At 43.4% G+C, this 27,081-nt stretch overlaps 1 protein-coding gene across 1 annotated transcript in view; it reads right to left on the reverse strand.

Moving 5' to 3' along the window:
• LOC139394332 (zinc finger protein 271-like) overlaps positions 1-25,754 on the reverse strand; it is a 61,291-nt gene extending 35,537 nt beyond the window's left edge. Inside the window, exons 1-2 of the mRNA XM_071142377.1 lie at positions 25,385-25,754; positions 12,310-13,991 (exon numbers count right to left, since the gene is read on the reverse strand). Of these exons, the coding sequence (XP_070998478.1) occupies positions 12,508-13,991; positions 25,385-25,754 (1,854 nt within the window). The 3' untranslated portion in view covers positions 12,310-12,507. Of the gene's footprint in view, positions 13,992-25,384 lie in introns of the transcript that reaches the window.
• Between the last annotated feature and the right edge of the window lie 1,327 nt (positions 25,755-27,081).

Raw genomic sequence — 27,081 nt, forward strand, 5'->3', positions numbered from 1 at the left:
GTATATCATCACACTGTACAAACCTAACTGCATCTCCAGGCCCTGGTATATCATCACACTGTACAAACCTAACTGCATCTCCAGGCCCTGGTATATCATCACACTGTACAAACCTAACTGTATCTCCAGGCCCTGGTATATCATCACACTGTACAAACCTAACTGCATCTCCAGGCCCTGGTATATCATCACACTGTACAAACCTAACTGTATCTCCAGGCCCTGGTATATCATCACACTGTACAAACCTAACTGTATCTCCAGGCCCTGGTATATCATCACACTGTACAAACCTAACTGCATCTCCAGGCCCTGGTATATCATCACACTGTACAAACCTAACTGCATCTCCAGGCCCTGGTATATCATCACACTGTACAAACCTAACTGTATCTCCAGGCCCTGGTATATCATCACACTGTACAAACCTAACTGTATCTCCAGGCCCTGGTATATCATCACACTGTACAAACCTAACTGCATCTCCAGGCCCTGGTATATCATCACACTGTACAAACCTAACTGCATCTCCAGGCCCTGGTATATCATCACACTGTACAAACCTAACTGCAGCTCCAGGCCCTGGTATATCATCACACTGTACAAACCTAACTGTATCTCCAGGCCCTGGTATATCATCACACTGTACAAACCTAACTGTATCTCCAGGCCCTGGTATATCATCACACTGTACAAACCTAACTGCATCTCCAGGCCCTGGTATATCATCACACTGTACAAACCTAACTGTATCTCCAGGCCCTGGTATATCATCACACTGTACAAACCTAACTGTATCTCCAGGCCCTGGTATATCATCACACTATACAAACCTAACTGCATCTCCAGGCCCTGGTATATCATCACACTGTACAAACCTAACTGCATCTCCAGGCCCTGGTATATCATCACACTGTACAAACCTAACTGTATCTCCAGGCCCTGGTATATCATCACACTGTACAAACCTAACTGTATCTCCAGGCCCTGGTATATCATCACACTGTACAAACCTAACTGTATCTCCAGCCCCCCCCCTCATTCTGATACTGACCAGAACTCTGTATTCATAATACCAGTTTATTATAACCCCCCCCCCCCCCCCCATTCTGATACTGACCAGAACTCTGTATTTATAATACCAGTTTATTATACACCCCCCCCCCCCCCCATTCTGATACTGACCAGAACTCTGTATTTATAATACCAGTTTATTATACACCCCCCCCATTCTGATACTGACCAGAACTCTGTATTTATAATACCAGTTTATTATACACCCCCCCCCCATTCTGATACTGACCAGAACTCGGTATTTATAATACCAGTTTATTATACCCCCCCCCCCCCATTCTGATACTGACCAGAACTCTGTATTTATAATACCAGTTTATTATAACCCCCCCCCCCCCCCCCCCATTCTGATACTGACCAGAACTCTGTATTTATAATACCAGTTTATTATACCCCCCCCCCCCCCATTCTGATACTGACCAGAACTCTGTATTTATAATACCAGTTTATTATACCCCCCCCCCCATTCTGATACTGACCAGAACTCTGTATTTATAATACCAGTTTATTATACCCCCCCCCCCCCCCCATTCTGATACTGACCAGAACTCTGTATTTATAATACCAGTTTATTATACCACCCCCCCCCCCCCCCCATTCTGATACTGACCAGAACTCTGTATTTATAATACCAGTTTATTATACCCCCCCCCCCCCCCATTCTGATACTGACCAGAACTCTGTATTTATAATACCAGTTTATTATACCCCCCCCCCCATTCTGATACTGACCAGAACTCTGTATTTATAATACCAGTTTATTATACACCCCCCCCCCCCCCCCATTCTGATACTGACCAGAACTCGGTATTTATAATACCAGTTTATTATACCCCCCCCCCCATTCTGATACTGACCAGAACTCTGTATTTATAATACCAGTTTATTATACCCCCCCCCCCCCATTCTGATACCGACCAGAACTCTGTATTTATAATACCAGTTTATTATACCCCCCCCCCCCCCCCCATTCTGATACTGACCAGAACTCTGTATTTATAATACCAGTTTATTATACCCCCCCCCCCCCCCCCCCCCCCCCCCCCATTCTGATACTGACCAGAACTCTGTATTTATAATACCAGTTTATTATACCCCCCCCCCCCCCCCCCCATTCTGATACTGACCAGAACTCTGTATTTATAATACCAGTTTATTATACCCCCCCCCCCCCCCATTCTGATACTGACCAGAACTCTGTATTTATAATACCAGTTTATTATACCCCCCCCCCATTCTGATACTGACCAGAACTCTGTATTTATAATACCAGTTTATTATACACCCCCCCCCCCCCCCCCATTCTGATACTGACCAGAACTCTGTATTTATAATACCAGTTTATTATACCCCCCCCCCCCCCCCCCCCACCCCATTCTGATACTGACCAGAACTCTGTATTTATAATACCAGTTTATCATACACCCCCCCCCCCCCATTCTGATACTGACCAGAACTCTGTATTTATAATACCAGTTTATTATACCCCCCCCCCCCCCCCCATTCTGATACTGACCAGAACTCTGTATTTATAATACCAGTTTATTATACCCCCCCCCCCCCCCCATTCTGATACTGACCAGAACTCTGTATTTATAATACCAGTTTATTATACCCCCCCCCCCCCCCCCATTCTGATACTGACCAGAACTCTGTATTTATAATACCAGTTTATTATACCCCCCCCCCCCCCCCCCCCCCCATTCTGATACTGACCAGAACTCTGTATTTATAATACCAGTTTATTATACCCCCCCCCCCCCCCATTCTGATACTGACCAGAACTCTGTATTTATAATACCAGTTTATTATACCCCCCCCCCCCCCATTCTGATACTGACCAGAACTCTGTATTTATAATACCAGTTTATTATACCCCCCCCCCCCCCCATTCTGATACTGACCAGAACTCTGTATTTATAATACCAGTTTATTATACCCCCCCCCCCATTCTGATACTGACCAGAACTCTGTATTTATAATACCAGTTTATTATACCCCCCCCCCCCCCCATTCTGATACTGACCAGAACTCTGTATTTATAATACCAGTTTATTATACCCCCCCCCCCCATTCTGATACTGACCAGAACTCTGTATTTATAATACCAGTTTATTATACACCCCCCCCCCCCCCCATTCTGATACTGACCAGAACTCTGTATTTATAATACCAGTTTATTATACCCCCCCCCCCCCCCCCCCCCCATTCTGATACTGACCAGAACTCTGTATTTATAATACCAGTTTATTATACCCCCCCCCCCCCCCATTCTGATACTGACCAGAACTCTGTATTTATAATACCAGTTTATTATACCCCCCCCCCCCCCCCCATTCTGATACTGACCAGAACTCTGTATTTATAATACCAGTTTATTATACACCCCCCCCCCCATTCTGATACTGACCAGAACTCTGTATTTATAATACCAGTTTATTATACCCCCCCCCCCCATTCTGATACTGACCAGAACTCTGTATTTATAATACCAGTTTATTATACCCCCCCCCCCCCCATTCTGATACTGACCAGAACTCTGTATTTATAATACCAGTTTATTATACTCTGTATTTATAATACCCCCCCCCCCCCATTCTGATACTGACCAGAACTCTGTATTTATAATACCAGTTTATTATACACCCCCCCCCCCCCCCATTCTGATACTGACCAGAACTCTGTATTTATAATACCAGTTTATTATACACCCCCCCCCCCCCCCCATTCTGATACTGACCAGAACTCTGTATTTATAATACCAGTTTATTATACCCCCCCCCCCCCCCCCATTCTGATACTGACCAGAACTCTGTATTTATAATACCAGTTTATTATACACCCCCCCCCCCCCCCATTCTGATACTGACCAGAACTCTGTATTTATAATACCAGTTTATTATACCCCCCCCCCCCCATTCTGATACTGACCAGAACTCTGTATTTATAATACCAGTTTATTATACCCCCCCCCCCCCCCCCCATTCTGATACTGACCAGAACTCTGTATTTATAATACCAGTTTATTATACCCCCCCCCCCCCATTCTGATACTGACCAGAACTCTGTATTTATAATACCAGTTTATTATACACCCCCCCCCCCCCATTCTGATACTGACCAGAACTCTGTATTTATAATACCAGTTTATTATACACCCCCCCCCCCCCCCCATTCTGATACTGACCAGAACTCTGTATTTATAATACCAGTTTATTATACACCCCCCCCCCCATTCTGATACTGACCAGAACTCTGTATTTATAATACCAGTTTATTATACCCCCCCCCCCCATTCTGATACTGACCAGAACTCTGTATTTATAATACCAGTTTATTATACACCCCCCCCCCCCATTCTGATACTGACCAGAACTCTGTATTTATAATACCAGTTTATTATACCCCCCCCCCCCCCATTCTGATACTGACCAGAACTCTGTATTTATAATACCAGTTTATTATACCCCCCCCCCCCCCATTCTGATACTGACCAGAACTCTGTATTTATAATACCAGTTTATTATACCCCCCCCCCCCATTCTGATACTGACCAGAACTCTGTATTTATAATACCAGTTTATTATACACCCCCCCCCCATTCTGATACTGACCAGAACTCTGTATTTATAATACCAGTTTATTATACCCCCCCCCCCCCCCCATTCTGATACTGACCAGAACTCTGTATTTATAATACCAGTTTATTATACCCCCCCCCCCCCATTCTGATACTGACCAGAACTCTGTATTTATAATACCAGTTTATTATACACCCCCCCCCCCCCCATTCTGATACTGACCAGAACTCTGTATTTATAATACCAGTTTATTATACCCCCCCCCCCCCCCCCCCATTCTGATACTGACCAGAACTCTGTATTTATAATACCAGTTTATTATACACCCCCCCCCCATTCTGATACTGACCAGAACTCTGTATTTATAATACCAGTTTATTATACCCCCCCCCCCCCCCCCCCCCCCCATTCTGATACTGACCAGAACTCTGTATTTATAATACCAGTTTATTATACACCCCCCCCCCCCCCCATTCTGATACTGACCAGAACTCTGTATTTATAATACCAGTTTATTATACCCCCCCCCCCCATTCTGATACTGACCAGAACTCTGTATTTATAATACCAGTTTATTATACCCCCCCCCCCATTCTGATACTGACCAGAACTCTGTATTTATAATACCAGTTTATTATACCCCCCCCCCACCATTCTGATACTGACCAGAACTCTGTATTTATAATACCAGTTTATTATACACCCCCCCCCCCCATTCTGATACTGACCAGAACTCTGTATTTATAATACCAGTTTATTATACCCCCCCCCCCCCCCCCCCATTCTGATACTGACCAGAACTCTGTATTTATAATACCAGTTTATTATACCACCCCCCCCCCCCATTCTGATACTGACCAGAACTCTGTATTTATAATACCAGTTTATTATACCCCCCCCCCCCCCCCATTCTGATACTGACCAGAACTCTGTATTTATAATACCAGTTTATTATACCCCCCCCCCCCCCCATTCTGATACTGACCAGAACTCTGTATTTATAATACCAGTTTATTATACACCCCCCCCCCCCCCCCCATTCTGATACTGACCAGAACTCTGTATTTATAATACCAGTTTATTATACACCCCCCCCCCCCCATTCTGATACTGACCAGAACTCTGTATTTATAATACCAGTTTATTATACCCCCCCCCCCCATTCTGATACTGACCAGAACTCTGTATTTATAATACCAGTTTATTATACCCCCCCCCCCCCCCATTCTGATACTGACCAGAACTCTGTATTTATAATACCAGTTTATTATACCCCCCCCCCCCCCCCCCATTCTGATACCGACCAGAACTCTGTATTTATAATACCAGTTTATTATACCCCCACCCCCCCCCCCCCCCCATTCTGATACTGACCAGAACTCTGTATTTATAATACCAGTTTATTATACCCCCCCCCCCCCCATTCTGATACTGACCAGAACTCTGTATTTATAATACCAGTTTATTATACCCCCCCCCCCCCCCATTCTGATACTGACCAGAACTCTGTATTTATAATACCAGTTTATTATACCCCCCCCCCCCCCCCCCATTCTGATACTGACCAGAACTCTGTATTTATAATACCAGTTTATTATACCCCCCCCCCATTCTGATACTGACCAGAACTCTGTATTTATAATACCAGTTTATTATACCCCCCCCCCCCCCCCATTCTGATACTGACCAGAACTCTGTATTTATAATACCAGTTTATTATACACCCCCCCCCCCCCCCCCCCATTCTGATACTGACCAGAACTCTGTATTTATAATACCAGTTTATTATACCCCCCCCCCCCCCCCCATTCTGATACTGACCAGAACTCTGTATTTATAATACCAGTTTATTATACCCCCCCCCCCCCCCATTCTGATACCGACCAGAACTCTGTATTTATAATACCAGTTTATTATACCCCCCCCCCCCCCCCCCATTCTGATACTGACCAGAACTCTGTATTTATAATACCAGTTTATTATACCCCCCCCCCCCCCCCATTCTGATACCGACCAGAACTCTGTATTTATAATACCAGTTTATTATACCCCCCCCCCCCCCATTCTGATACTGACCAGAACTCTGTATTTATAATACCAGTTTATTATACCCCCCCCCCCCCCATTCTGATACTGACCAGAACTCTGTATTTATAATACCAGTTTATTATACCCCCCCCCCATTCTGATACTGACCAGAACTCTGTATTTATAATACCAGTTTATTATACCCCCCCCCCCCCATTCTGATACTGACCAGAACTCTGTATTTATAATACCAGTTTATTATACACCCCCCCCCCTCCCCCCATTCTGATACTGACCAGAACTCTGTATTTATAATACCAGTTTATTATACCCCCCCCCCCCCCCATTCTGATACTGACCAGAACTCTGTATTTATAATACCAGTTTATTATACCCCCCCCCCCCCCCCCATATTTGTAAACAATACAGTTGAACAACAACAAAAGTCTGTTTGTTTCATAAACAATAATTATTACTAAATGTTACATGAATTGTAAATATGAAATATCAAAACCAAATGTACCACTACTTTGTTAATATTTATTGGCAATACTTCACTTAATGGTGAGGCATGAAATAATGAAAATGTATCTTTTGTCAGGCTGAACGTTTGAAATATGAGGTGATTTGAGTCATGCTTCTTCCGTAGTGGAATAAACACAATTAGCACATGAGTGTTGTCAAGAAATACTGGAGTGATGTAGGATTGTTAACCAAATTGTTCATAGACCGTACATTTAAATCAAGTTGTTTTCAAGTCGTTGAAACAGCCTGAAAAATAAGTATTTTTAACCAAAATCGGACGTATTTTGGACGCCGGGCAAAGTCTTCTGTCCAATGACATGTTGCTAGATGGGATAGCCCCAACGTCAAAACAGTTTTAACGTGTCCAAATCAATAACCAATATGCAGAAACAGTTTGTGATATATTGAAATCCTAAATATAAAATATGCTATCTACACAAACACAATAGGATCCATATTGCTTGTATATGTTATTAACTGCCCAAGCACCAAAAACGCTGTTGTTTTGACACGAGGCCATAACTCACTGATACGGGTCGCTAAAATAAAGGAACGCAACATTTATTTGTCATCACTCACATCGATGTCGTGTTGAAATCAATCGTGCCGAGAGGAGAGAGATGAGGTTGCACGTCCTGTTAAAACTAACACGTCCTGTTAAAACTAACAGCTCAAAAACCACACGGAATCTGGGAATAATGTGTACATCCCTGGTTAGAGGACAACTCGTAGAAAACAGATCGCTACATTTTGAAGTGTTGCATTTTTGTTTCAAGTGGGTCACCAACGCGGTCAGTGGAACGCAACACTTTTTCTTAAATCACATCAATAGTAACTCTTTAATTCGACATTGTTGGAAGAGATAGAGACCCTGTCACAACAAAGATCCTAAACGGTCAAATAAAGATCTAGCCATCTGACTTTAACATTGTGGGAAGAGATAGAGACCCTGTCACAACAAAGATCCTAAACGGTCAAATAAAGATTTAGCCATCTGACTTTAACATTGTGGGAAGAGATAGAGACCCTGTCACAACAAAGATCCTAAACGGTCTAATAAAGATCTAGCCATCTGACTTTAACATTGTGGGAAGAGATAGAGACCCTGTCACAACAAAGATCCTAAACGGTCTAATAAAGACCTAGCCATCTGACTTTGCACCAGAGATGTTTATTGAAACTGCCCAAAGAATATATAATAATACAAGAAAGTGCCTAAATAAAAGGTGAAAACAAAAGAACAGTTGGGTCCTCAGGCCATCGTCAGTGTGAATGGGCACCAGGCTTCTAATTTCAGTGATAATTACATGTCACATGATCTCAGGCCATCGTCAGTGTGAATGGGCACCAGGCTTATAATTAAATGATAATTACATGTCACATGATCTCAGGCCATCATCAGTGTGAATGGGCACCAGGCTTCTAATTTCAGTGATAATTACATGTCACATGATCTCAGGCCATCGTCAGTGTGAATGGGCACCAGGCTTCTAATTTCAGTGATAATTACATGTCACATGATCTCAGGCCATCGTCAGTGTGAATGGGCACCAGGCTTATAATTAAATGATAATTACATGTCACATGATCTCAGGCCATCGTCAGTGTGAATAGAACCCAGGCTTCTAATTTCAGTGATAATTACATGTCACATGATCTCAGGCCATCGTCAGTGTGAATGGGCACCAGGCTTATAATTAAATGATAATTACATGTCACATGATCTCAGGCCATCGTCAGTGTGAATGGGCACCAGGCTTATAATTAAATTATAATTACATGTCACATGATCTCAGGCCATCGTCAGTGTGAATGGGCACCAGGCTTATAATTAAATGATAATTACATGTCACATGATCTCAGGCCATCGTCAGTGTGAATGGGCACCAGGCTTATAATTAAATGATAATTACATGTCACATGATCTCAGGCCATCGTCAGTGTGAATGGGCACCAGGCTTATAATTAAATGATAATTACATGTCACATGATCTCAGGCCATCGTCAGTGTGAATGGGCACCAGGCTTCTATTTTCAGTGATAATTACATGTCACATGATCTCAGGCCATCATCAGTGTGAATAGAACCCAGGCTTCTAATTTCAGTGATAATTACATGTCACATGATCTCAGGCCATCGTCAGTGTGAATAGAACCCAGGCTTCTATTTTCAGTGATAATTACATGTCACATGATCTCAGGCCATCGTCAGTGTGAATAGAACCCAGGCTTCTAATTTCAGTGATAATTACATGTCACATGATCTCATGCCATCATCAGTGTGAATGGGCCCCAGGATTCTAATTTCAGTGATAATTACATGTCACATGATCTCAGGCCATCATCAGTGTGAATAGAACCCAGGCTTCTATTTCAATGATAATTACATGTCACACGATCTCATGCCATCATCAGTGTGAATAGAACCCAGGCTTCTATTTAAATGATAATTACATGTCACATGATCTCATGCCATCATCAGTGTGAATAGAACCCAGGCTTCTATTTAAATGATAATTACATGTCACATGATCTCATGCCATCATCAGTGTGAATAGAACCCAGGCTTCTAATTTCAGTGATAATTACATGTCACATGATCTCATGCCATCATCAGTGTGAATAGAACCCAGGCTTCTATTTAAATGATAATTACATGTCACATGATCTCAGGCCATCATCAGTGTGAATAGAACCCAGGATTCTAATTTCAGTGATAATTACATGTCACATGATCTCAGGCCATCGTCAGTGTGAATAGAACCTAGGCTTCTAATTTCAGTGATAATTACATGTCACATGATCTCAGGCCATCATCAGTGTGAATAGAACCCAGGCTTCTAATTTCAGTGATAATTACATGTCACATGATCTCAGGCCATCGTCAGTGTGAATAGAACCCAGGCTTCTATTTTCAGTGATAATTACATGTCACATGATCTCATGCCATCATCAGTGTGAATAGAACCCAGGCTTCTATTTAAATGATAATTACATGTCACATGATCTCATGCCATCATCAGTGTGAATAGAACCCGGGCTTCTAATTTCAGTGATAATTACATGTCACATGATCTCAGGCCATCATCAGTGTGAATAGAACCCAGGCTTCTAATTTCAGTGATAATTACATGTCACATGATCTCAGGCCATCGTCAGTGTGAATAGGCCCCAGGCTTCTATTTAAATGATAATTACATGTCACATGATCTCAGGCCATCGTCAGTGTGAATAGAACCCAGGCTTCTATTTAAATGATAATTACATGTCACATGATCTCAGGCCATCGTCAGTGTGAATGGGCACCAGGCTTCTAATTTCAGTGATAATTACATGTCACATGATCTCATGCCATCATCAGTGTGAATAGAACCCAGGCTTCTAATTTCAGTGATAATTACATGTCACATGATCTCATGCCATCATCAGTGTGAATAGAACCCAGGCTTCTATTTAAATGATAATTACATGTCACATGATCTCAGGCCATCGTCAGTGTGAATAGGCCCCACGCTTCTATTTCAATAATAATTACGTCACATGACGGTGCCAAGAAAACGCATCAGAACATCTATAAATCAGTACCTAGTACAACAGAATGCTCTACATTATATACCAAATAAAGAAAAGCGGACAGAGAAACATGTATTGCTTTTACATGGGAACGTTTCCTCAGAATAAATAAAACAGGATGGTAGGAGTAGGGAGCTAGAGGCACCACTAGAGGGAGGTATGGAAAAGCAGACAGAGAAACATTTATTGCTTATACATGGGAACGTTTCCTCAGAATAAATAAAACAGGATGGTAGGAGTAGGGAGCTAGAGGCACCACTAGAGGGAGGTATGGAACACCAATAACAGGCAATATACCACTTACAGAAAACACTCAAATAACAATTCTTCATTCACGCCTGATGAGTGGAGAGTTTTTAAATAGAACATCCACCTGCATTCTGGGTGAAGAAGACTAAGTACAAGATGACCAACCTTACGTGAAGGTTTATCTGCTGAACAGAAGGACATGGAGGAGACAGGGCCTCTGAGAACCACCCCTACCTGAAGGTTTATCTACTGTATAGAACAGGACATGGAGGAGACAGGGCCTCTGAGAACCACCCCTACCTGAAGGTTTATCTACTGTATAGAACAGGACATGGAGGAGACAGGGCCTTTGAGAACCACCCCTACCTGAAGGTTTATCTACTGTATAGAGCAGAAGGACATGGAGGAGACAGGGCCTCTGAGAAATGACATGCAATAGGGGATGTTGGGTAATTTCCCCTTAAAGTCTCGTGTTCTTATCTGTCAACTAACATTAGAGGGAGGACGTCGCATCGAGACTAGAGGGATGACATGGCATCAAGACTAGAGCAACGTCTCATCAAGACTAGAGCGACGTCTCTTCAAGATGAGGATGAGCCTTTTCTACTAAGAGCATCATCAAGCCATTCTTTAGGGGAGGGGGCGATGAGCCTCAAACTCCTTCTAGATTTCTACTGAGAACATCATCAAGCCATTCGTTAGGGGAGGGGGCGATGAGCCTCAAACTCCTTCTACATTTCTACTGAGAACATCATCAAGCCATTCTTTAGGGGAGGGGGCGATGAGCCTCAAACTCCTTCTAGATTTCTACTGAGAGCATCATCAAGCCATTCTTTAGGGGGGGGCGATGAGCCTCAAACTCCTTCTACATTTCTACTGAGAACATCATCAAGCCATTCGTTAGGGGAGGGGGCGATGAGCCTCAAACTTCCTCTTCATTTTCAGCCTCTGTTTTACTACGACACACAAGAGCTTCAGTCTCAGAAATTGTGTGAACGGAAATCCCTCAGAAATGTGGGATGCGCACTTGAAGCGTGTAGGATACTGTTCTTGTCTGTAGGTTTTGTGTACTAAAGTAGTGGACAAAGACACGGAAGGTAGGATCTCTCACTCAATATATATTTTACATTGTGACATGATGAACTAAAATACTCCTACTACAACATTCTACATTATGACATAATTAAAATACACATTCTACAACATTCTACATTATGACATCATTAAAATACCCCTTCTACAACATTCTACATTATGACATAATTAAAATACCCCTTCTACAACGTTCTACGTTGTGACATTAATTAATTGATATCGTGAAACAACTCCTTCATGTATTTTCTGATGTTTAATCAGATATCTTTTTACCAGAGTATCTCTTGTCACATTGATCACAGCTACAATATTTATTTCCTGTGTGTGTTCTCTGGTGTGATATCAGCTAGTTTGGCTGAGCAAAATTCTTCCCAGATTGATTTCAACTATAAGGATTCTGTCCTGTGTGTGTTCTCTGGTGTATAGTCAGATGGCTCGATGTAGTAAAACACTTCCCACATTGAGCACATCTATAAGGTTTCTCTCCTGTGTGTGTTCTCTGGTGTATAGTCAGACTGCTAGATGTAACAAAACTCTTCCCACATTGATCACAGCTGTAAGGTTTCTCTCCTGTGTGTGTTCTCTGGTGTATTGTCAAACGGCTAGATGTAACAAAACACTTCCCACATTGATCACAGCTATGAGATTTCTCTCCTGTGTGTGTTCTCTGATGTATAGTCAGCTGACTAGATGTAACAAAACTCTTCCCACATTGATCACAGCTATAAGGTTTCTCTCCTGTGTGTTTTCTCTGGTGTATAGTCAGGCTGCTTGAGTGAGTAAAGCTCTTCCCACATTGATCACAGCTATAAGGCTTCTCTCCTGTGTGTGTTCTCTGGTGTGATTTTAAATGTCCTGAAGAAACAAATCTCTTTCCACAGTCAGAGCAGTGGTAAGGTTTCACTCCGGTGTGTGTTCTCTGGTGTGTAGTTAGCCGTCTAGATTCAGTAAAACTCTTCCCACATTGAAAACAGCTATAAGGTTTCTCCCCAGTGTGAATTCTCTGGTGTGATTGTAATGTAGATGATTTTGAAAAGGTCTTCCCACAGTCAGAGCAGCTATAAGGTTTCTCTCCGGTGTGAATTCTCTGGTGTGATTGTAATGTAGATGATTTTGAAAAGCTCTTTCCACAGTCAGAGCAGCTATAAGGTTTCTCTCCTGTATGGATTCTCTGATGTATTTTAAGGTCTGCTGAAGAGTGGAATCCCTTCCCACAGTCAGAGCAACAGTGAGGTTTCTCTCCAGTGTGTATTCTCAGGTGTGCTGTCATGCTGCGTGAGTGAGCAAAACTCTTCCCACATTGATTACAGCTATAAGGCTTATCTCCTGTGTGTGTTCTCTGGTGTAAAGTCAGCTGGCTAGATGTAGTAAAATTCATCCCACATTGATCACAGATATAAGGATTCTCTCCTGTGTGTATTCTCTGGTGTGTAGTCAGACGGCTTGATGAAGAAAAACTCTTCCCACATTGATAACAGTTATAAGGCTTCTCTCCTGTGTGTATTCTCTGATGTGTTTTCAGGCTGCTTGGAACATTAAAACTCTTCCCACACTGATCACAGCTATACGGTTTCTCTCCTGTATGGATTCTCTGGTGTCTTATAAGGTCTGCCGAAGAGGTAAGTCTCTTCCCACAGTCAGAGCAGCAGTGAGATTTATCATCTGTGTGAATTCTCTGGTGTAGTTTTAGTGAATCTGATCTTGAGTAACTCTTCCCACAGTCAGCGCAGCAGTGAGGTGTCTTTCCTGTGATTCTCCGCTGGTGTTTCTTGGGTTGTTCCGATGCGGAGAGACTCTGCTCTGCCTCGTCAGTATCATGAGGTTGTTGAGGATCCCCAGAGGATCCACTATAGTCCCGTCTCTCTCCTGTGTGAACAACAAAGTCAGACAGATGGTTAAAGGCCCACAACAGCGGTAATCCACTGTTTATCTGAGGTAAAAGGTGATTGCCCGTGATGTTTTATAACAATTTAAGTCTGTAATGAAATGTTTAAAAATGCTTTTACAAACTTACTTGAAAACTGTCTTAAGGACATTCAAGTGAGCAAAACCAGCCATGTCTTGTCTTGATTTGGGGCGGCAGGGTAGCCTAGTGGTTAGAGCATTGGACTAGTAACCGTAAGGTTGCAAGTTCAAATCCCCGAGCTGACAAGGTACAAATCTGTCGTTCTGCCCCTGAACAGGCAGTTAACCCACTGTTCCTAGGCCGTCATTGTAAATAAGAATTTGTTCTTAACTGACTTGCCTAGTTAAATAAAGATAAAAAAATAAAATTTATTTCTCACAGTAGTGTAGTGGATGATTCTAGTTAATACAGCTGTAAAAACCCTAGGTACTAATTCACCACCGTGGGGGAAAACCCAGGGGAGTTCTCATAGACTGACAGCAAAAATAGCCTCCATTTACAGGTTGCTTGTGAGTGAATTTCACACTACTTTTGGATTATAATTGTAAAGGCTTGTTTGTGCCATTGTTTCAAATCAACTGCTTTATACTTAAAAAACAACAACTTTAATTTCAACCAGTAAAAAGCTCTTTGACTAGCTTTGCAACCAGTCTATGTCAATAAGCGCTAGCATTCCATCTAACAGCTTTGCTACCAGCCTAGCATTAGCATTCTAGCTAACAGCTTTGCTACCAGTCTATGTCAATAAGCGTTAGCATTTCAGCTAACAGCTTTGCCACCAGCCTAGCATTAGCATTCTAGCTAACAGCTTTGCTACAAGTCTATGTCAATAAGCGTTAGCATTCTAGCTAACAGCTATGCTACCAGCCTATGTCAATAAGCGTTAGCATTCTAGCTAACGGCTTTGCTAACAGCCTAGCATTAGCATTCAAGCTAACAGCTTTGCTACCAGCCTATGTCAATAAGCTTTAGCATTCTAGCTAACAGATATGCTTCCAGCCTAGCATTAGCATTTAAGCTAACAACTGCTGCATCCAAAATACATATTTTGCAATTATCACAACCAAATAGTCTCTTAGAGAATGTAAGAAATAATCAAAACAACAAAAACGGTTTATTGTTTAGCAGTAATAACCTGGTAAATCTAGACTGTTGAATGGTCTCAGATGACAACATAGACCTACTGTAGGACCCATAAATTCACCTAACAACATAGACCTACTGTAGGACCCATAACTTCACCAAACAATAACACAGACCTACTGTAGGACCCATAACATACAACATAGACCTACTGTAGGACCCATAACTTACAACATAGACCTACTGTAGGACCCATAATTTACAACATAGACCTACTGTAGGACCCATAACTTCACCAAACAATAACACAGACCTACTGTAGGACCCATAACATACAACATAGACCTACTGTAGGACCCATAACTTACAACATAGACCTACTGTAGGACCCATAACATACAACACAGACCTACTGTAGAACCCATAACTTACAACACAGACCTACTGTAGAACCCATAACTTACAACACCGACCTACTGTAGGACCCGTACAACAGACCGAGGACTATAAATCATTTAATATTTCAGGTGAAACATGGAAACTAAAATGTCTTTGTCATGACATTTCATAACCTGATCACCAGATAATTTTGTGAATAATCCCACTAGGCTACTCTGTAATGTGTTGTCATTCTAAATGTCCTGAATAAAGGAAAATATCTCTGTGTTTTGTACAATAGCCTATCCATCAAGGAACAGTTCTCTACACATTATGAGCTAAGTATCTCTGTGTGTCCAAACTGACACAGAAACATTTGAAAACACATTACCTTGATGCTTTCTCAGTTAAATCTAACTAGACCTGCTGTAAATCAACCAGACCCTACTGTAAATCAACCAGACCCTGCTGTAAATCAACCAGACCCTGCTGTAAATCAACCAGACTAGACCTGCTGTAAATCAACCAGACTAGACCCTGCTGTAAATCAACTAGACCCTGCTGTAAATCAACCAGACCCTACTGTAAATCAACCAGACCCTACTGTAAATCAACCAGACTAGACCCTGCTGTAAATCAACCAGACTCTGATGTAAATCAACCAGACTAGACCTGCTGTAAATCAACCAGACCCTACTGTAAATCAACCAGACTAGACCCTACTGTAAATCAACCAGACTAGACCCTGCTGTAAATCAACCAGACTCTGCTGTAAATCAACCAGACTAGACCCTGCTGTAAATCAACCAGACCCTACTGTAAATCAACCAGACCCTGCTGTAAATCAAATCAGACTAGACCTGCTGTAAATCAACCAGACTAGACCTGCTGTAAATCAACCAGACTAGACCTGCTGTAAATCAACCAGACTAGACCCTGCTGTAAATCAACCAGACTAGACCTGCTGTAAATCAACCAGACTGCTGTAAATCAACCAGACTAGACCTGCTGTAAATCAACAAGACTAGACCTGCTGTAAATCAACCAGACTAGACCTGCTGTAAATCAACCAGACTAGACCTGCTGTAAATCAACCAGACTAGACCTGCTGTAAATCAACCAGACTAGACCCTGCTGTAAATCAACCAGACTAGACCTGCTGTAAATCAACCAGACTAGACCTGCTGTAAATCAACCAGACTAGACCTGCTGTAAATCAACCAGACTAGACACTGCTGTAAATCAACCAGACTAGACACTGCTGTAAATCAACCAGACTAGACCCCGCTGTAAATCAACCAGACTAGACACTGCTGTAAATCAACCAGACTAGACACTGCTGTAAATCAAATCAAATGTTATTTGTCACATGATGAATACAAAAGGTGTAGTAGACCTCACAGTGAAATGCTGAATACAACAGGTGTAGTAGACCTCACAGTGAAATGCTGAATACAACAGGTGTAGTAGACCTCACAGTGAAATGCTGAATACAACAGGTGTAGTAGACCTCACAGTGAAATGCTGAATACAACAGGTGTAGTAGACCTCACAGTGAAATGCTGAATACAACAGGTGTAGTAGACCTCACAGTGAAATGCTGAATACAACAGGTGTAGTAGACCTCACAGTGAAATGCTGAATACAACAGGTGTAGTAGACCTTACAGTGAAATGCTGAATACAACAGGTGTAGTAGACCTCACAGTGAAATGCTGAATACAACAGGTGTAGTAGACCTCACAGTGAAATGCTGAATACAACAGGTGTAGTAGACCTCACAGTGAAATGCTGAATACAACAGGTGTAGTAGACCTCACAGTGAAATGCTGAATACAACAGGTGTAGTAGACCTCACAGTGAAATGCTGAATACAACAGGTGTAGTAGACCTCACAGTGAAATGCTGACTGACCAGCCCTTAACTAACAGGTGTAGACCTCACAGTGAAATGCTGACTGACCAGCCCTTAACTAACAGGTGTAGACCTCACAGTGAAATGCTGACTGACCAGCCCTTAACCAACAATGCAGAGTTAAGAAATATTAACTAAAATATAAAATAAAATATACACAATAAGATTACCTAACAATGTGGAGGCTATATACAGGGGGTACCGGTACAGAGTCAATGTGGAGGCTATATACAGGGGGTACCGGTACAGAGTCAATGTGGAGGCTATATACAGGGGGTACCGGTACAGAGTCAATGTGGAGGCTATATACAGGGGGTACCGGTACAGAGTCAATGTGGAGGCTATATACAGGGGGTACAGAGTCAATGTGGAGGCTATATACAGGGGGTACCGGTACAGAGTCAATGTGGAGGCTATATACAGGGGGTACCGGTACAGAGTCAATGTGGAGGCTATATACAGGGGGTACCGGTACAGAGTCAATGTGGAGGCTATATACAGGGGGTACCGGTACAGAGTCAATGTGGAGGCTATATACAGGGGGTACCGGTACAGAGTCAATGTGGAGGCTATATACAGGGGGTACCGGTACAGAGTCAATGTGGAGACTATATACAGGGGGTACCGGTACAGAGTCAATGTGGAGGCTATATACAGGGGGTACCGGTACAGAGTCAATGTGGAGGCTATATACAGGGGGTACCGGTACAGAGTCAATGTGGAGGCTATATACAGGGGGTACCGGTACAGAGTCAATGTGGAGGCTATATACAGGGGGTACCGGTACAGAGTCAATGTGGAGACTATATACAGGGGGTACCGGTACAGAGTCAATGTGGAGGCTATATACAGGGGGTACTGGTACAGAGTCATTGTGGAGACTATATACAGGGGGTACCGGTACAGAGTCAATGTGGAGGCTATATAAAGGGGGTACCGGTACAGAGTCACTGTGGAGACTATATACAGGGGGTACCGGTACAGAGTCAATGTGGAGGCTATATACAGGGGGTACAGAGTCAATGTGGAGGCTATATACAGGGGGTACCGGTACAGAGTCAATGTGGAGGCTATATACAGGGGGTACCGGTACAGAGTCAATGTGGAGGCTATATACAGGGGGTACCGGTACAGAGTCAATGTGGAGGCTATATACAGGGGGTACCGGTACAGAGTCAATGTGGAGGCTATATACAGGGGGTACCGGTACAGAGTCAATGTGGAGGCTATATACAGGGGGTACCGGTACAGAGTCAATGTGGAGACTATATACAGGGGGTACCGGTACAGAGTCAATGTGGAGGCTATATACAGGGGGTACCGGTACAGAGTCAATGTGGAGGCTATATACAGGGGGTACCGGTACAGAGTCAATGTGGAGGCTATATACAGGGGGTACCGGTACAGAGTCAATGTGGAGGCTATATACAGGGGGTACCGGTACAGAGTCAATGTGGAGACTATATACAGGGGGTACCGGTACAGAGTCAATGTGGAGGCTATATACAGGGGGTACTGGTACAGAGTCATTGTGGAGACTATATACAGGGGGTACCGGTACAGAGTCAATGTGGAGGCTATATAAAGGGGGTACCGGTACAGAGTCATTGTGGAGACTATATACAGGGGGTACAGGTACAGAGTCAATGTGGAGGCTATATACAGGGGGTACCAGTACAGAGTCAATGTGGAGGCTATATACAGGGGGTACCGGTACAGAGTCATTGTGGAGACTATATACAGGGGGTACCGGTACAGAGTCAATGTGGAGGCTATATACAGGGGGGTACCGGTACAGAGTCAATGTGGAGGCTATATACAGGGGGTACAGGTACAGAGTCAATGTGGAGGCTACATACAGGGGGTACCAGTACAGAGTCAATGTGGAGGCTATATACAAGGGGTACCGGTACAGAGTCAACGAGGAGGCTATATACAGGGGGTACCGGTGCAGAGTCAATGTGGAGGCTATATACAGGGGGTATCGGTACAGAGTCAACGTGGAGGCTATATACAGAGGGTATCGGTACAGAGTCAATGTGGAGGCTATATACAGGGGGTACCGGTACAGAGTCAATGTGGAGGCTATATACAGGGCGTACCAGTACAGAGTCAATGTGGAGGCTATATACAGGGGGTACCGGTACAGAGTCAATGTGGAGGCTATATACAGGGGGTACCAGTACAGAGTCAATGTGGAGGCTATATACAGGGGGTACCAGTACAGAGTCAATGTGGAGGCTTTATACAGGGGGTACCAGTACAGAGTCAATGTGCGGAGGTACAGATTAGTCGTTTAGCAAATCAACCAGACTAGACCCTACTGTAAATCAACCAGACCAGACCCTACTGTAAATCAACCAGACTAGACCATGCTGTAAATCAACCAGACACTGCTGTAAATCAACCAGACTAGACCCTGCTGTAAATCAACCAGACTAGACCCTACTGTAAATCAACCAGACTAGACCCTGCTGTAAATCAACCAGACTAGACCCTGCTGTAAATCAACCAGACTAGACCCTGCTGTAAATCAACCAGACTAGACCCTGCTGTAAATCAACCAGACACTGCTGTAAATCAACCAGACTAGACACCGCTGTAAATCAATCAGACTAGACCCCGCTGTAAATCAACCAGACTAGACCCCGCTGTAAATCAACCAGACTAGACCCCGCTGTAAATCAACCCGACCCTGCTGTGAATCAACCAGACCCTACTGTAAATCAACCAGACTAGACCCTGCTGTAAATCAACCAGACTAGACCCTGCTGTAAATCAACCAGACTAGACGCTGCTGTAAATCAACCAGACTAGACCCTGATGTAAATCAACCAGACTCTGCTGTAAATCAACCAGACTAGACTCTGCTGTAAATCAACCTGACTAGACCCTGCTGTAAATCAACCAGACTAGACCCTGCTGTACAACCAGACTAGACCCTGCTGTAAATCAACCAGACTAGACCCTGCTGTAAATCAACCAGACTAGACTCTGCTGTAAATCAACCAGACTAGACACTGCTGTAAATCAACCAGAATAGACCCTGCTGTAAATCAACCAGACCCTGCTGTAAATCAACCAGACCCTGCTGTAAATCAACCAGACCCTACTGTAAATCAACCAGACTAGACCCTACTGTAAATCAACCAGACCCCACTGTAAATCAACCAGACTAGACCCTGCTGTAAATCAACCAGACCCTACTGTAAATCAACCAGACCCTACTGTAAATCAACCAGACCCTACTGTAAATCAACCAGACTCTGCTGTAAATCAATCAGACCCTGCTGTAAATCAAGCAGACCCTGCTGTAAATCAACCAGACCCTACTGTAAATCAACCAGACTAGACCCTACTGTAAATCAACCAGACCCCACTGTAAATCAACCAGACCCTACTGTAAATCAACCAGACCCTACTGTAAATCAACCAGACTCTGCTGTAAATCAATCAGACCCTGCTGTAAATCAAGCAGACCCTCCTGTAAATCAATCACACAATAACAGATGATGAACATCAATGTAGGGATATTAGGGCCAACGTGGAGCACGCAACCAACTGTCTTCACCAGCGTAGCGAATTACATTCTTTGTGAACACAGTTTTTTCCAGCACTTTGGCTGTTGTTGCATGTCGTGCTGTATCACAACAACACTTAAATGTCATTCAGAAAATTACTTCCTGGATCAGCTGATGATATTTTAAACTAAGTCATAATTATTGAAGAGCCAGGTTAATGAGAGAACTGACTTGGTGTTCTGAATCAATTCAAAATGACTCTTTATTGAAGAGCCAGGTTAATGAGAGAACTGACTTGGTGTTCTGAATCAATTCATGGTGGCTCTTTATTGAAGAGCCAGGTTAATGAGGGAACTGACTTGGTGTTCTGAATCAATTAAAAAATGACTCTTTATTGAAGAGCCAGGTTAATGAGAGAACTGACTTGGTGTTCTGAATCAATTCAAAATGACTCTTTATTGAAGAGCCAGGTTAATGAGAGAACTGACTTGGTGTTCTGAATCAATTCATGGTGACTCTTTATTGAAGAGTCATGTTAATGACAGTATTGATGTTAGTGTTCTGAAGCAATTCATGGTGACTCTTTATTGAAGAGTCATGTTAATGACAGTATTGATGTTAGTGTTCTGAATCATTTCAAAATGACTCTTTATTGAAGTTAGTGTTCTGAATCAATTCAATATGACTCTTTATTGAAGTTAGGTTAATGACAGTATTGATGTTGGTGTTCTGAATCAATTCAAGGTGACTCTCTGTTAGAAGCGATTCTATTGTGCTAACTCATAAATGTGAAAACTGCGTAACCTTTAAGAAGCCCATTATGGCCATTATGGCCACTTCCCTCTTTGGAGTCAAATTAACACCTATGGTTGTCATCCACATAAGAGGTTTTATTTATTTAACCTTTATTTCACGAGGCAAGTCAGTTAAGAACAAATTCTTATTATACAATGACGGCCTTGGAACAAATCTGTCGTTCTGCCTTGTTCAGGGACAGATTTTGTACCTTGTCAGCTATGGGATTTGAACTTGCAACCTTTCGGTTTCTAGCCCAACGCTCTAACCACTAGGCTACCCTGCGCCCCGGGCAATCAGCCAATCAGCTGTTCTATTATAAGGTTATTGATAGAGTTGTGATTGTCCTCTTTAGTGGGAACTATTTCAAAGCTGAAAAAAAAACTTTGGTGTTGAGGTTTTACCGTCAAGATAAAACAACCTTTTTTCAAATGTTTTCAGTGCCTTTTCTAGATGTGGGATCATTCTTAATGTAAAATGGAACAATATACCAGGAGGTGTCAGAGGAAGGCCAAACATTTTTGAAAGAAACTCCAGTCACCCAAGTCATAGACTGATTTCTCTCTGCTACCGCACGGCGAGCTGTGCTGGAGCGCCAAGTCCAAAAGGCTCCTCAACAGCTTCTACCCCCAACCCATAAGACTCCTGAACAATGAATCAAATGGCCACCGGACTATTTACATTGATACATTGACCCCCCCCATCCTCCATTTGTTTTGTACACTGCTGCTAATTGTTGTTTATTATCTATCTATGCATAGTCACTTCACCCCTACCTACATGTACAAATTACCTCAACTAACCTGTACCCCTTGTATATAGCCTCCACATTGACTTGGTACCCCCTGTATATAGCCTCCACATTGACTCGGTACCCCCTGTATATAGCCTCCACCTTGACTCGGTACCCCCTGTATATAGCCTCCACATTGAATCTGTACCGTAACACCCTGTATATAGCCTCCACATTGACTCGGTACCCCCTGTATATAGCCTCCACCTTGACTCGGTACCGGTACCCCCTGTATATAGCCTCCACACTGACTCGATACCGGTACCCCCTGTATATAGCCTCCACATTGACTCTGTACCGTAATACCCTGTATATAACCTCCACATTGACTCGGTAGCCCCTGTATACAGCCTCCACATTGACTCGGTAGCCCCTGTATATAGCCTCCACATTGACTCTGTACCGGTACCCCCTGTATATAGCCTCCACACTGACTCGATACCGGTACCCCCTGTATATAGCCTCCACATTGACTCTGTACCGTAATACCCTGTATATAGCCTCCACATTGACTCGGTACCCCCTGTATATAGCCTCAACATTGACTCTGTACCGGTACCCCCTGTATATAGCCTCCACATTGACTCTGTACCGGTACCCCCTGTATATAGCCTCCACATTGACTCGGTACCCCCTGTATATAGCCTCCATATTGACTCTGTACCGGTACCCCCTGTATATAGCCTCCACATTGACTCGGTAGCCCCTGTATATAGCCTCCACATTGACTCTGTACCGTTACCCCCTGTATATAGCCTCCACACTGACTCGATACCGGTACCCCCTGTATATAGCCTCCACATTGACTCTGTACCGTAATACCCTGTATATAGCCTCCACATTGACTCGGTACCCCCTGTATATAGCCTCAACATTGACTCTGTACCGGTACCCCCTGTATATAGCCTCCACATTGACTCTGTACCGGTACCCCCTGTATATAGCCTCCACATTGACTCGGTACCCCCTGTATATAGCCTCCACATTGACTCGGTACTCCCTGTATATAGCCTCCACACTGACTCGATAGCGGTACCCCCTGTATATAGCCTCCACACTGACTCGATAGCGGTACCCCCTGTATATAGCCTCCACACTGACTCGATAGCGGTACCCCCTGTATATAGCCTCCACACTGACTCTGTACCGGTACCCCCTGTATATAGCCTCCACATTGACTCTGTACCGGTACCCCCTGTATATAGCCTCCACATTGACTCGGTACCCCCTGTATATAGCCTCCACATTGACTCTGTACCGGTACCCCCTGTATATAGCCTCCACATTGACTCGGTAGCCCCTGTATATAGCCTCCACATTGACTCTGTACCGTTACCCCCTGTATATAGCCTCCACACTGACTCGATACCGGTACCCCCTGTATATAGCCTCCACATTGACTCTGTACCGTAATACCCTGTATATAGCCTCCACATTGACTCGGTACCCCCTGTATATAGCCTCAACATTGACTCTGTACCGGTACCCCCTGTATATAGCCTCCACATTGACTCTGTACCGGTACCCCCTGTATATAGCCTCCACATTGACTCTGTACCGGTACCCCCTGTATATAGCCTCCACATTGACTCTGTACCGGTACCCCCTGTATATAGCCTCCACATTGACTCGGTACCCCCTGTATATAGCCTCCACATTGACTCGGTACCACCTGTATATAGCCTCCACATTGACTCGGTACTCCCTGTATATAGCCTCCACATTGACTCGGTACCCCCTGTATATAGCCTCCACATTGACTCGGTACTCCCTGTATATAGCCTCCACACTGACTCGATAGCGGTACCCCCTGTATATAGCCTCCACACTGACTCGATAGCGGTACCCCCTGTATATAGCCTCCACACTGACTCGATAGCGGTACCCCCTGTATATAGCCTCCACACTGACTCGATAGCGGTACCCCCTGTATATAGCCTCCACACTGACTCGATAGCGGTACCCCCTGTATATAGCCTCCACACTGACTCGATAGCGGTACCCCCTGTATATAGCCTCCACATTGACTCGGTACCCCCTGTATATAGCCTCCACATTGACTCGGTACTCCCTGTATATAGCCTCCACACTGACTCGATAGCGGTACCCCCTGTATATAGCCTCCACACTGACTCGATAGCGGTACCCCCTGTATAAAGCCTCCTTGTTGTTATTTTATTGTGTTACTTTTTACTTAAGCTTATTTGCTAAATATTTTCTTAACTCTTCTTGAACTGTAATGTATTGGGGTGGTATATGTCCGACGCTCTAACCACTAGGCTTAGTAAACGAACGGTTGGTGGATCGAATCCCTGAGCTGACAAGGAAAAGTCTGTCGTTCTGCCCCTGAACAAGGCAGTTAGTCCACCGTTCCTAGGCCGTAATTGTAAATAAGAATGTGTTCTTAACTGACTTGCAAGTTAAATAAAGGTCAAATTCAATGTTGGTTAATTAAGTGCTTGTAAGTAAGCATTTCATGTGTAACAGTATGACTTTTTACCGTCCCCACGCCCATACCCGGGCGCGAACCAGGGACTCTCTGCATACATCAACAACAGTCATCCACGAAGCATCGTTACCCATCGCTCCACAAAAGCCTCGGCCCTTGCAGAGCAAGGGGAACCACTACTTCAAGGTCTCAGAGCAAGTGACGTCACCGATTGAAACGCTATTTAGCGCGCACCGCTAACTAAGCTAGCCGTTTCACATCGGTTACACATGGTATTGTTGTATTCGGCGCATGTGACAAATTTTGTGGATATGAAATTACTATTTCTTATCAATTAAAAATCTGGGTACTTTTCATAGCATTTGTCACATCAGTTCAAGAACTGCGGAGTAAATGCCCCTGTTTTTAAGACAGTACTTACTGGTGTTAATCAGATCTCCTGTCTCCTCATCTTTCAATGTCACAAGCATCTCCCCCTCCTCTTTCTCCTCCTTCACTCCAAAAACTGCATCATCCTCTTTCTCTTCCTCCTCTTCTTTCACAGTCACATCCTCCTCTTCCTCTTCCTCCTCTTCTTTCACTCTGAAAACATCTTTCTCTTCTTTCACTGTAACAGCCTCACCCTCTACTTCTTGTTTTACTGTAACAGCCTCCTCTTCCTCTACTTTTGTTACTGTGACATCCTCTTCTTCCTCTTCCTCTTTCACGACAACATTCAGCCACAGACCCTCTTTCTCCGTCCAGCAGACCCCCTCCTCTTCATCAGGAGGAGAGTAGCTTGGTGAACTCATGGTCAAGGATGATAGCTAACAGTTAGCTAACTATGCTAATGCTAACTTAACCAGCCACGTCAGCTAAATAATAACAACAAAAAGTTAAATAGGAAATTAAATGAGATAATTAGCTAAACGACAGAAATGTGATCAAAACACAGTGCCTAAAATACCAGAAAGAGTCTTTAAGAGCTTGAATGTTTCCGCTATGTTGACGAGCAAGCTACCGAGATGGCTGAGATGGCTGTTGTTGTTGTTCTTCTTTTAGTTTTTATCGGCGGATCGCAACGGACCGAGAGGTGGAAACACCGCCCCCTACTGTACCGGAGGCGGCCCGTCAGGAAGTCCAGGATCCAGTTGTTGAGGGAGGTGTTTAGTCCCGGGGTCCTTATTAACTTCGTGATGAGCTTTGAGGGCACTATGGTGTTGAACGCTGAGCTGTAGTCAATGAACAGCATTCTCAACATAGTTGGTCATTTTGTCCAGGTGAGAAAGGGCAGTGTGGAGTGCAATAGAGATTGCATCATCACTGAGACATTGTAATTACATGATCAATTAACAGACAGGTTTACACATCACTGAGACATTGTAATTACATTAACAGACAGGTTTTTTATTTTTTTATTTTACCTTTATTTAACCTTTATTTTACCTCACATCTGATTATTCAGTACAAAACCTTTAGATTTTCCATCTAAATGAACAGACTGATTGTGTGTCTGTAATCTGTGTAGCAGCAAATTAATACACTGCTATCTGATGTGAGGATGACATCATAAGAACAGGTGGCTTCAAAGAAGATGGAAAATCCCCCCCCCCCCCCCTGAGTTCGTCATTTTACCACAGGAGAAACAAACGTCTGTCATTGGAGGTTAGAAAGACACTGTTGATTTCACTGGAAAGAGGTTCACACCGAATAATATCGGATGTGATCAGTCGATGCAGGAACAACAAACATTCTGTAATGTTTGTTTTAAAAATAAATACTTTTTTAACCTTTATTTATGTCAAGTCAGTTAATCCGGCTATGAAAATCCAACTGACATTTACTCCTGAGGTGCTGACGTGTTACACCCTCGACAACGACTGTGATTATTATTATTTGACCATGCTGGTCATTTATGAACATTTGAACATCTTGGCCATGTTCTGTTATAATCTCCACCCAGCACAGCCAGAAGAGGACTGGCCACCCCACATAGCCTGGTTCCTCTCTAGGTTTCTTCCTAGGTTTTGGTCTTTCTAGGTAGTTTTTTCTAGCCACCGTGCTTCTACACCTGCATTGCTTGCTGTTTGGGGTTTTAGGCTGGGTTTCTGTACAGCACTTTGAGATATCAGCTGAATT

Source organism: Oncorhynchus clarkii, unplaced genomic scaffold (assembly GCF_045791955.1).
Source record: "Oncorhynchus clarkii lewisi isolate Uvic-CL-2024 unplaced genomic scaffold, UVic_Ocla_1.0 unplaced_contig_359_pilon_pilon, whole genome shotgun sequence".
Lineage (NCBI taxonomy): Eukaryota > Metazoa > Chordata > Actinopteri > Salmoniformes > Salmonidae > Oncorhynchus > Oncorhynchus clarkii.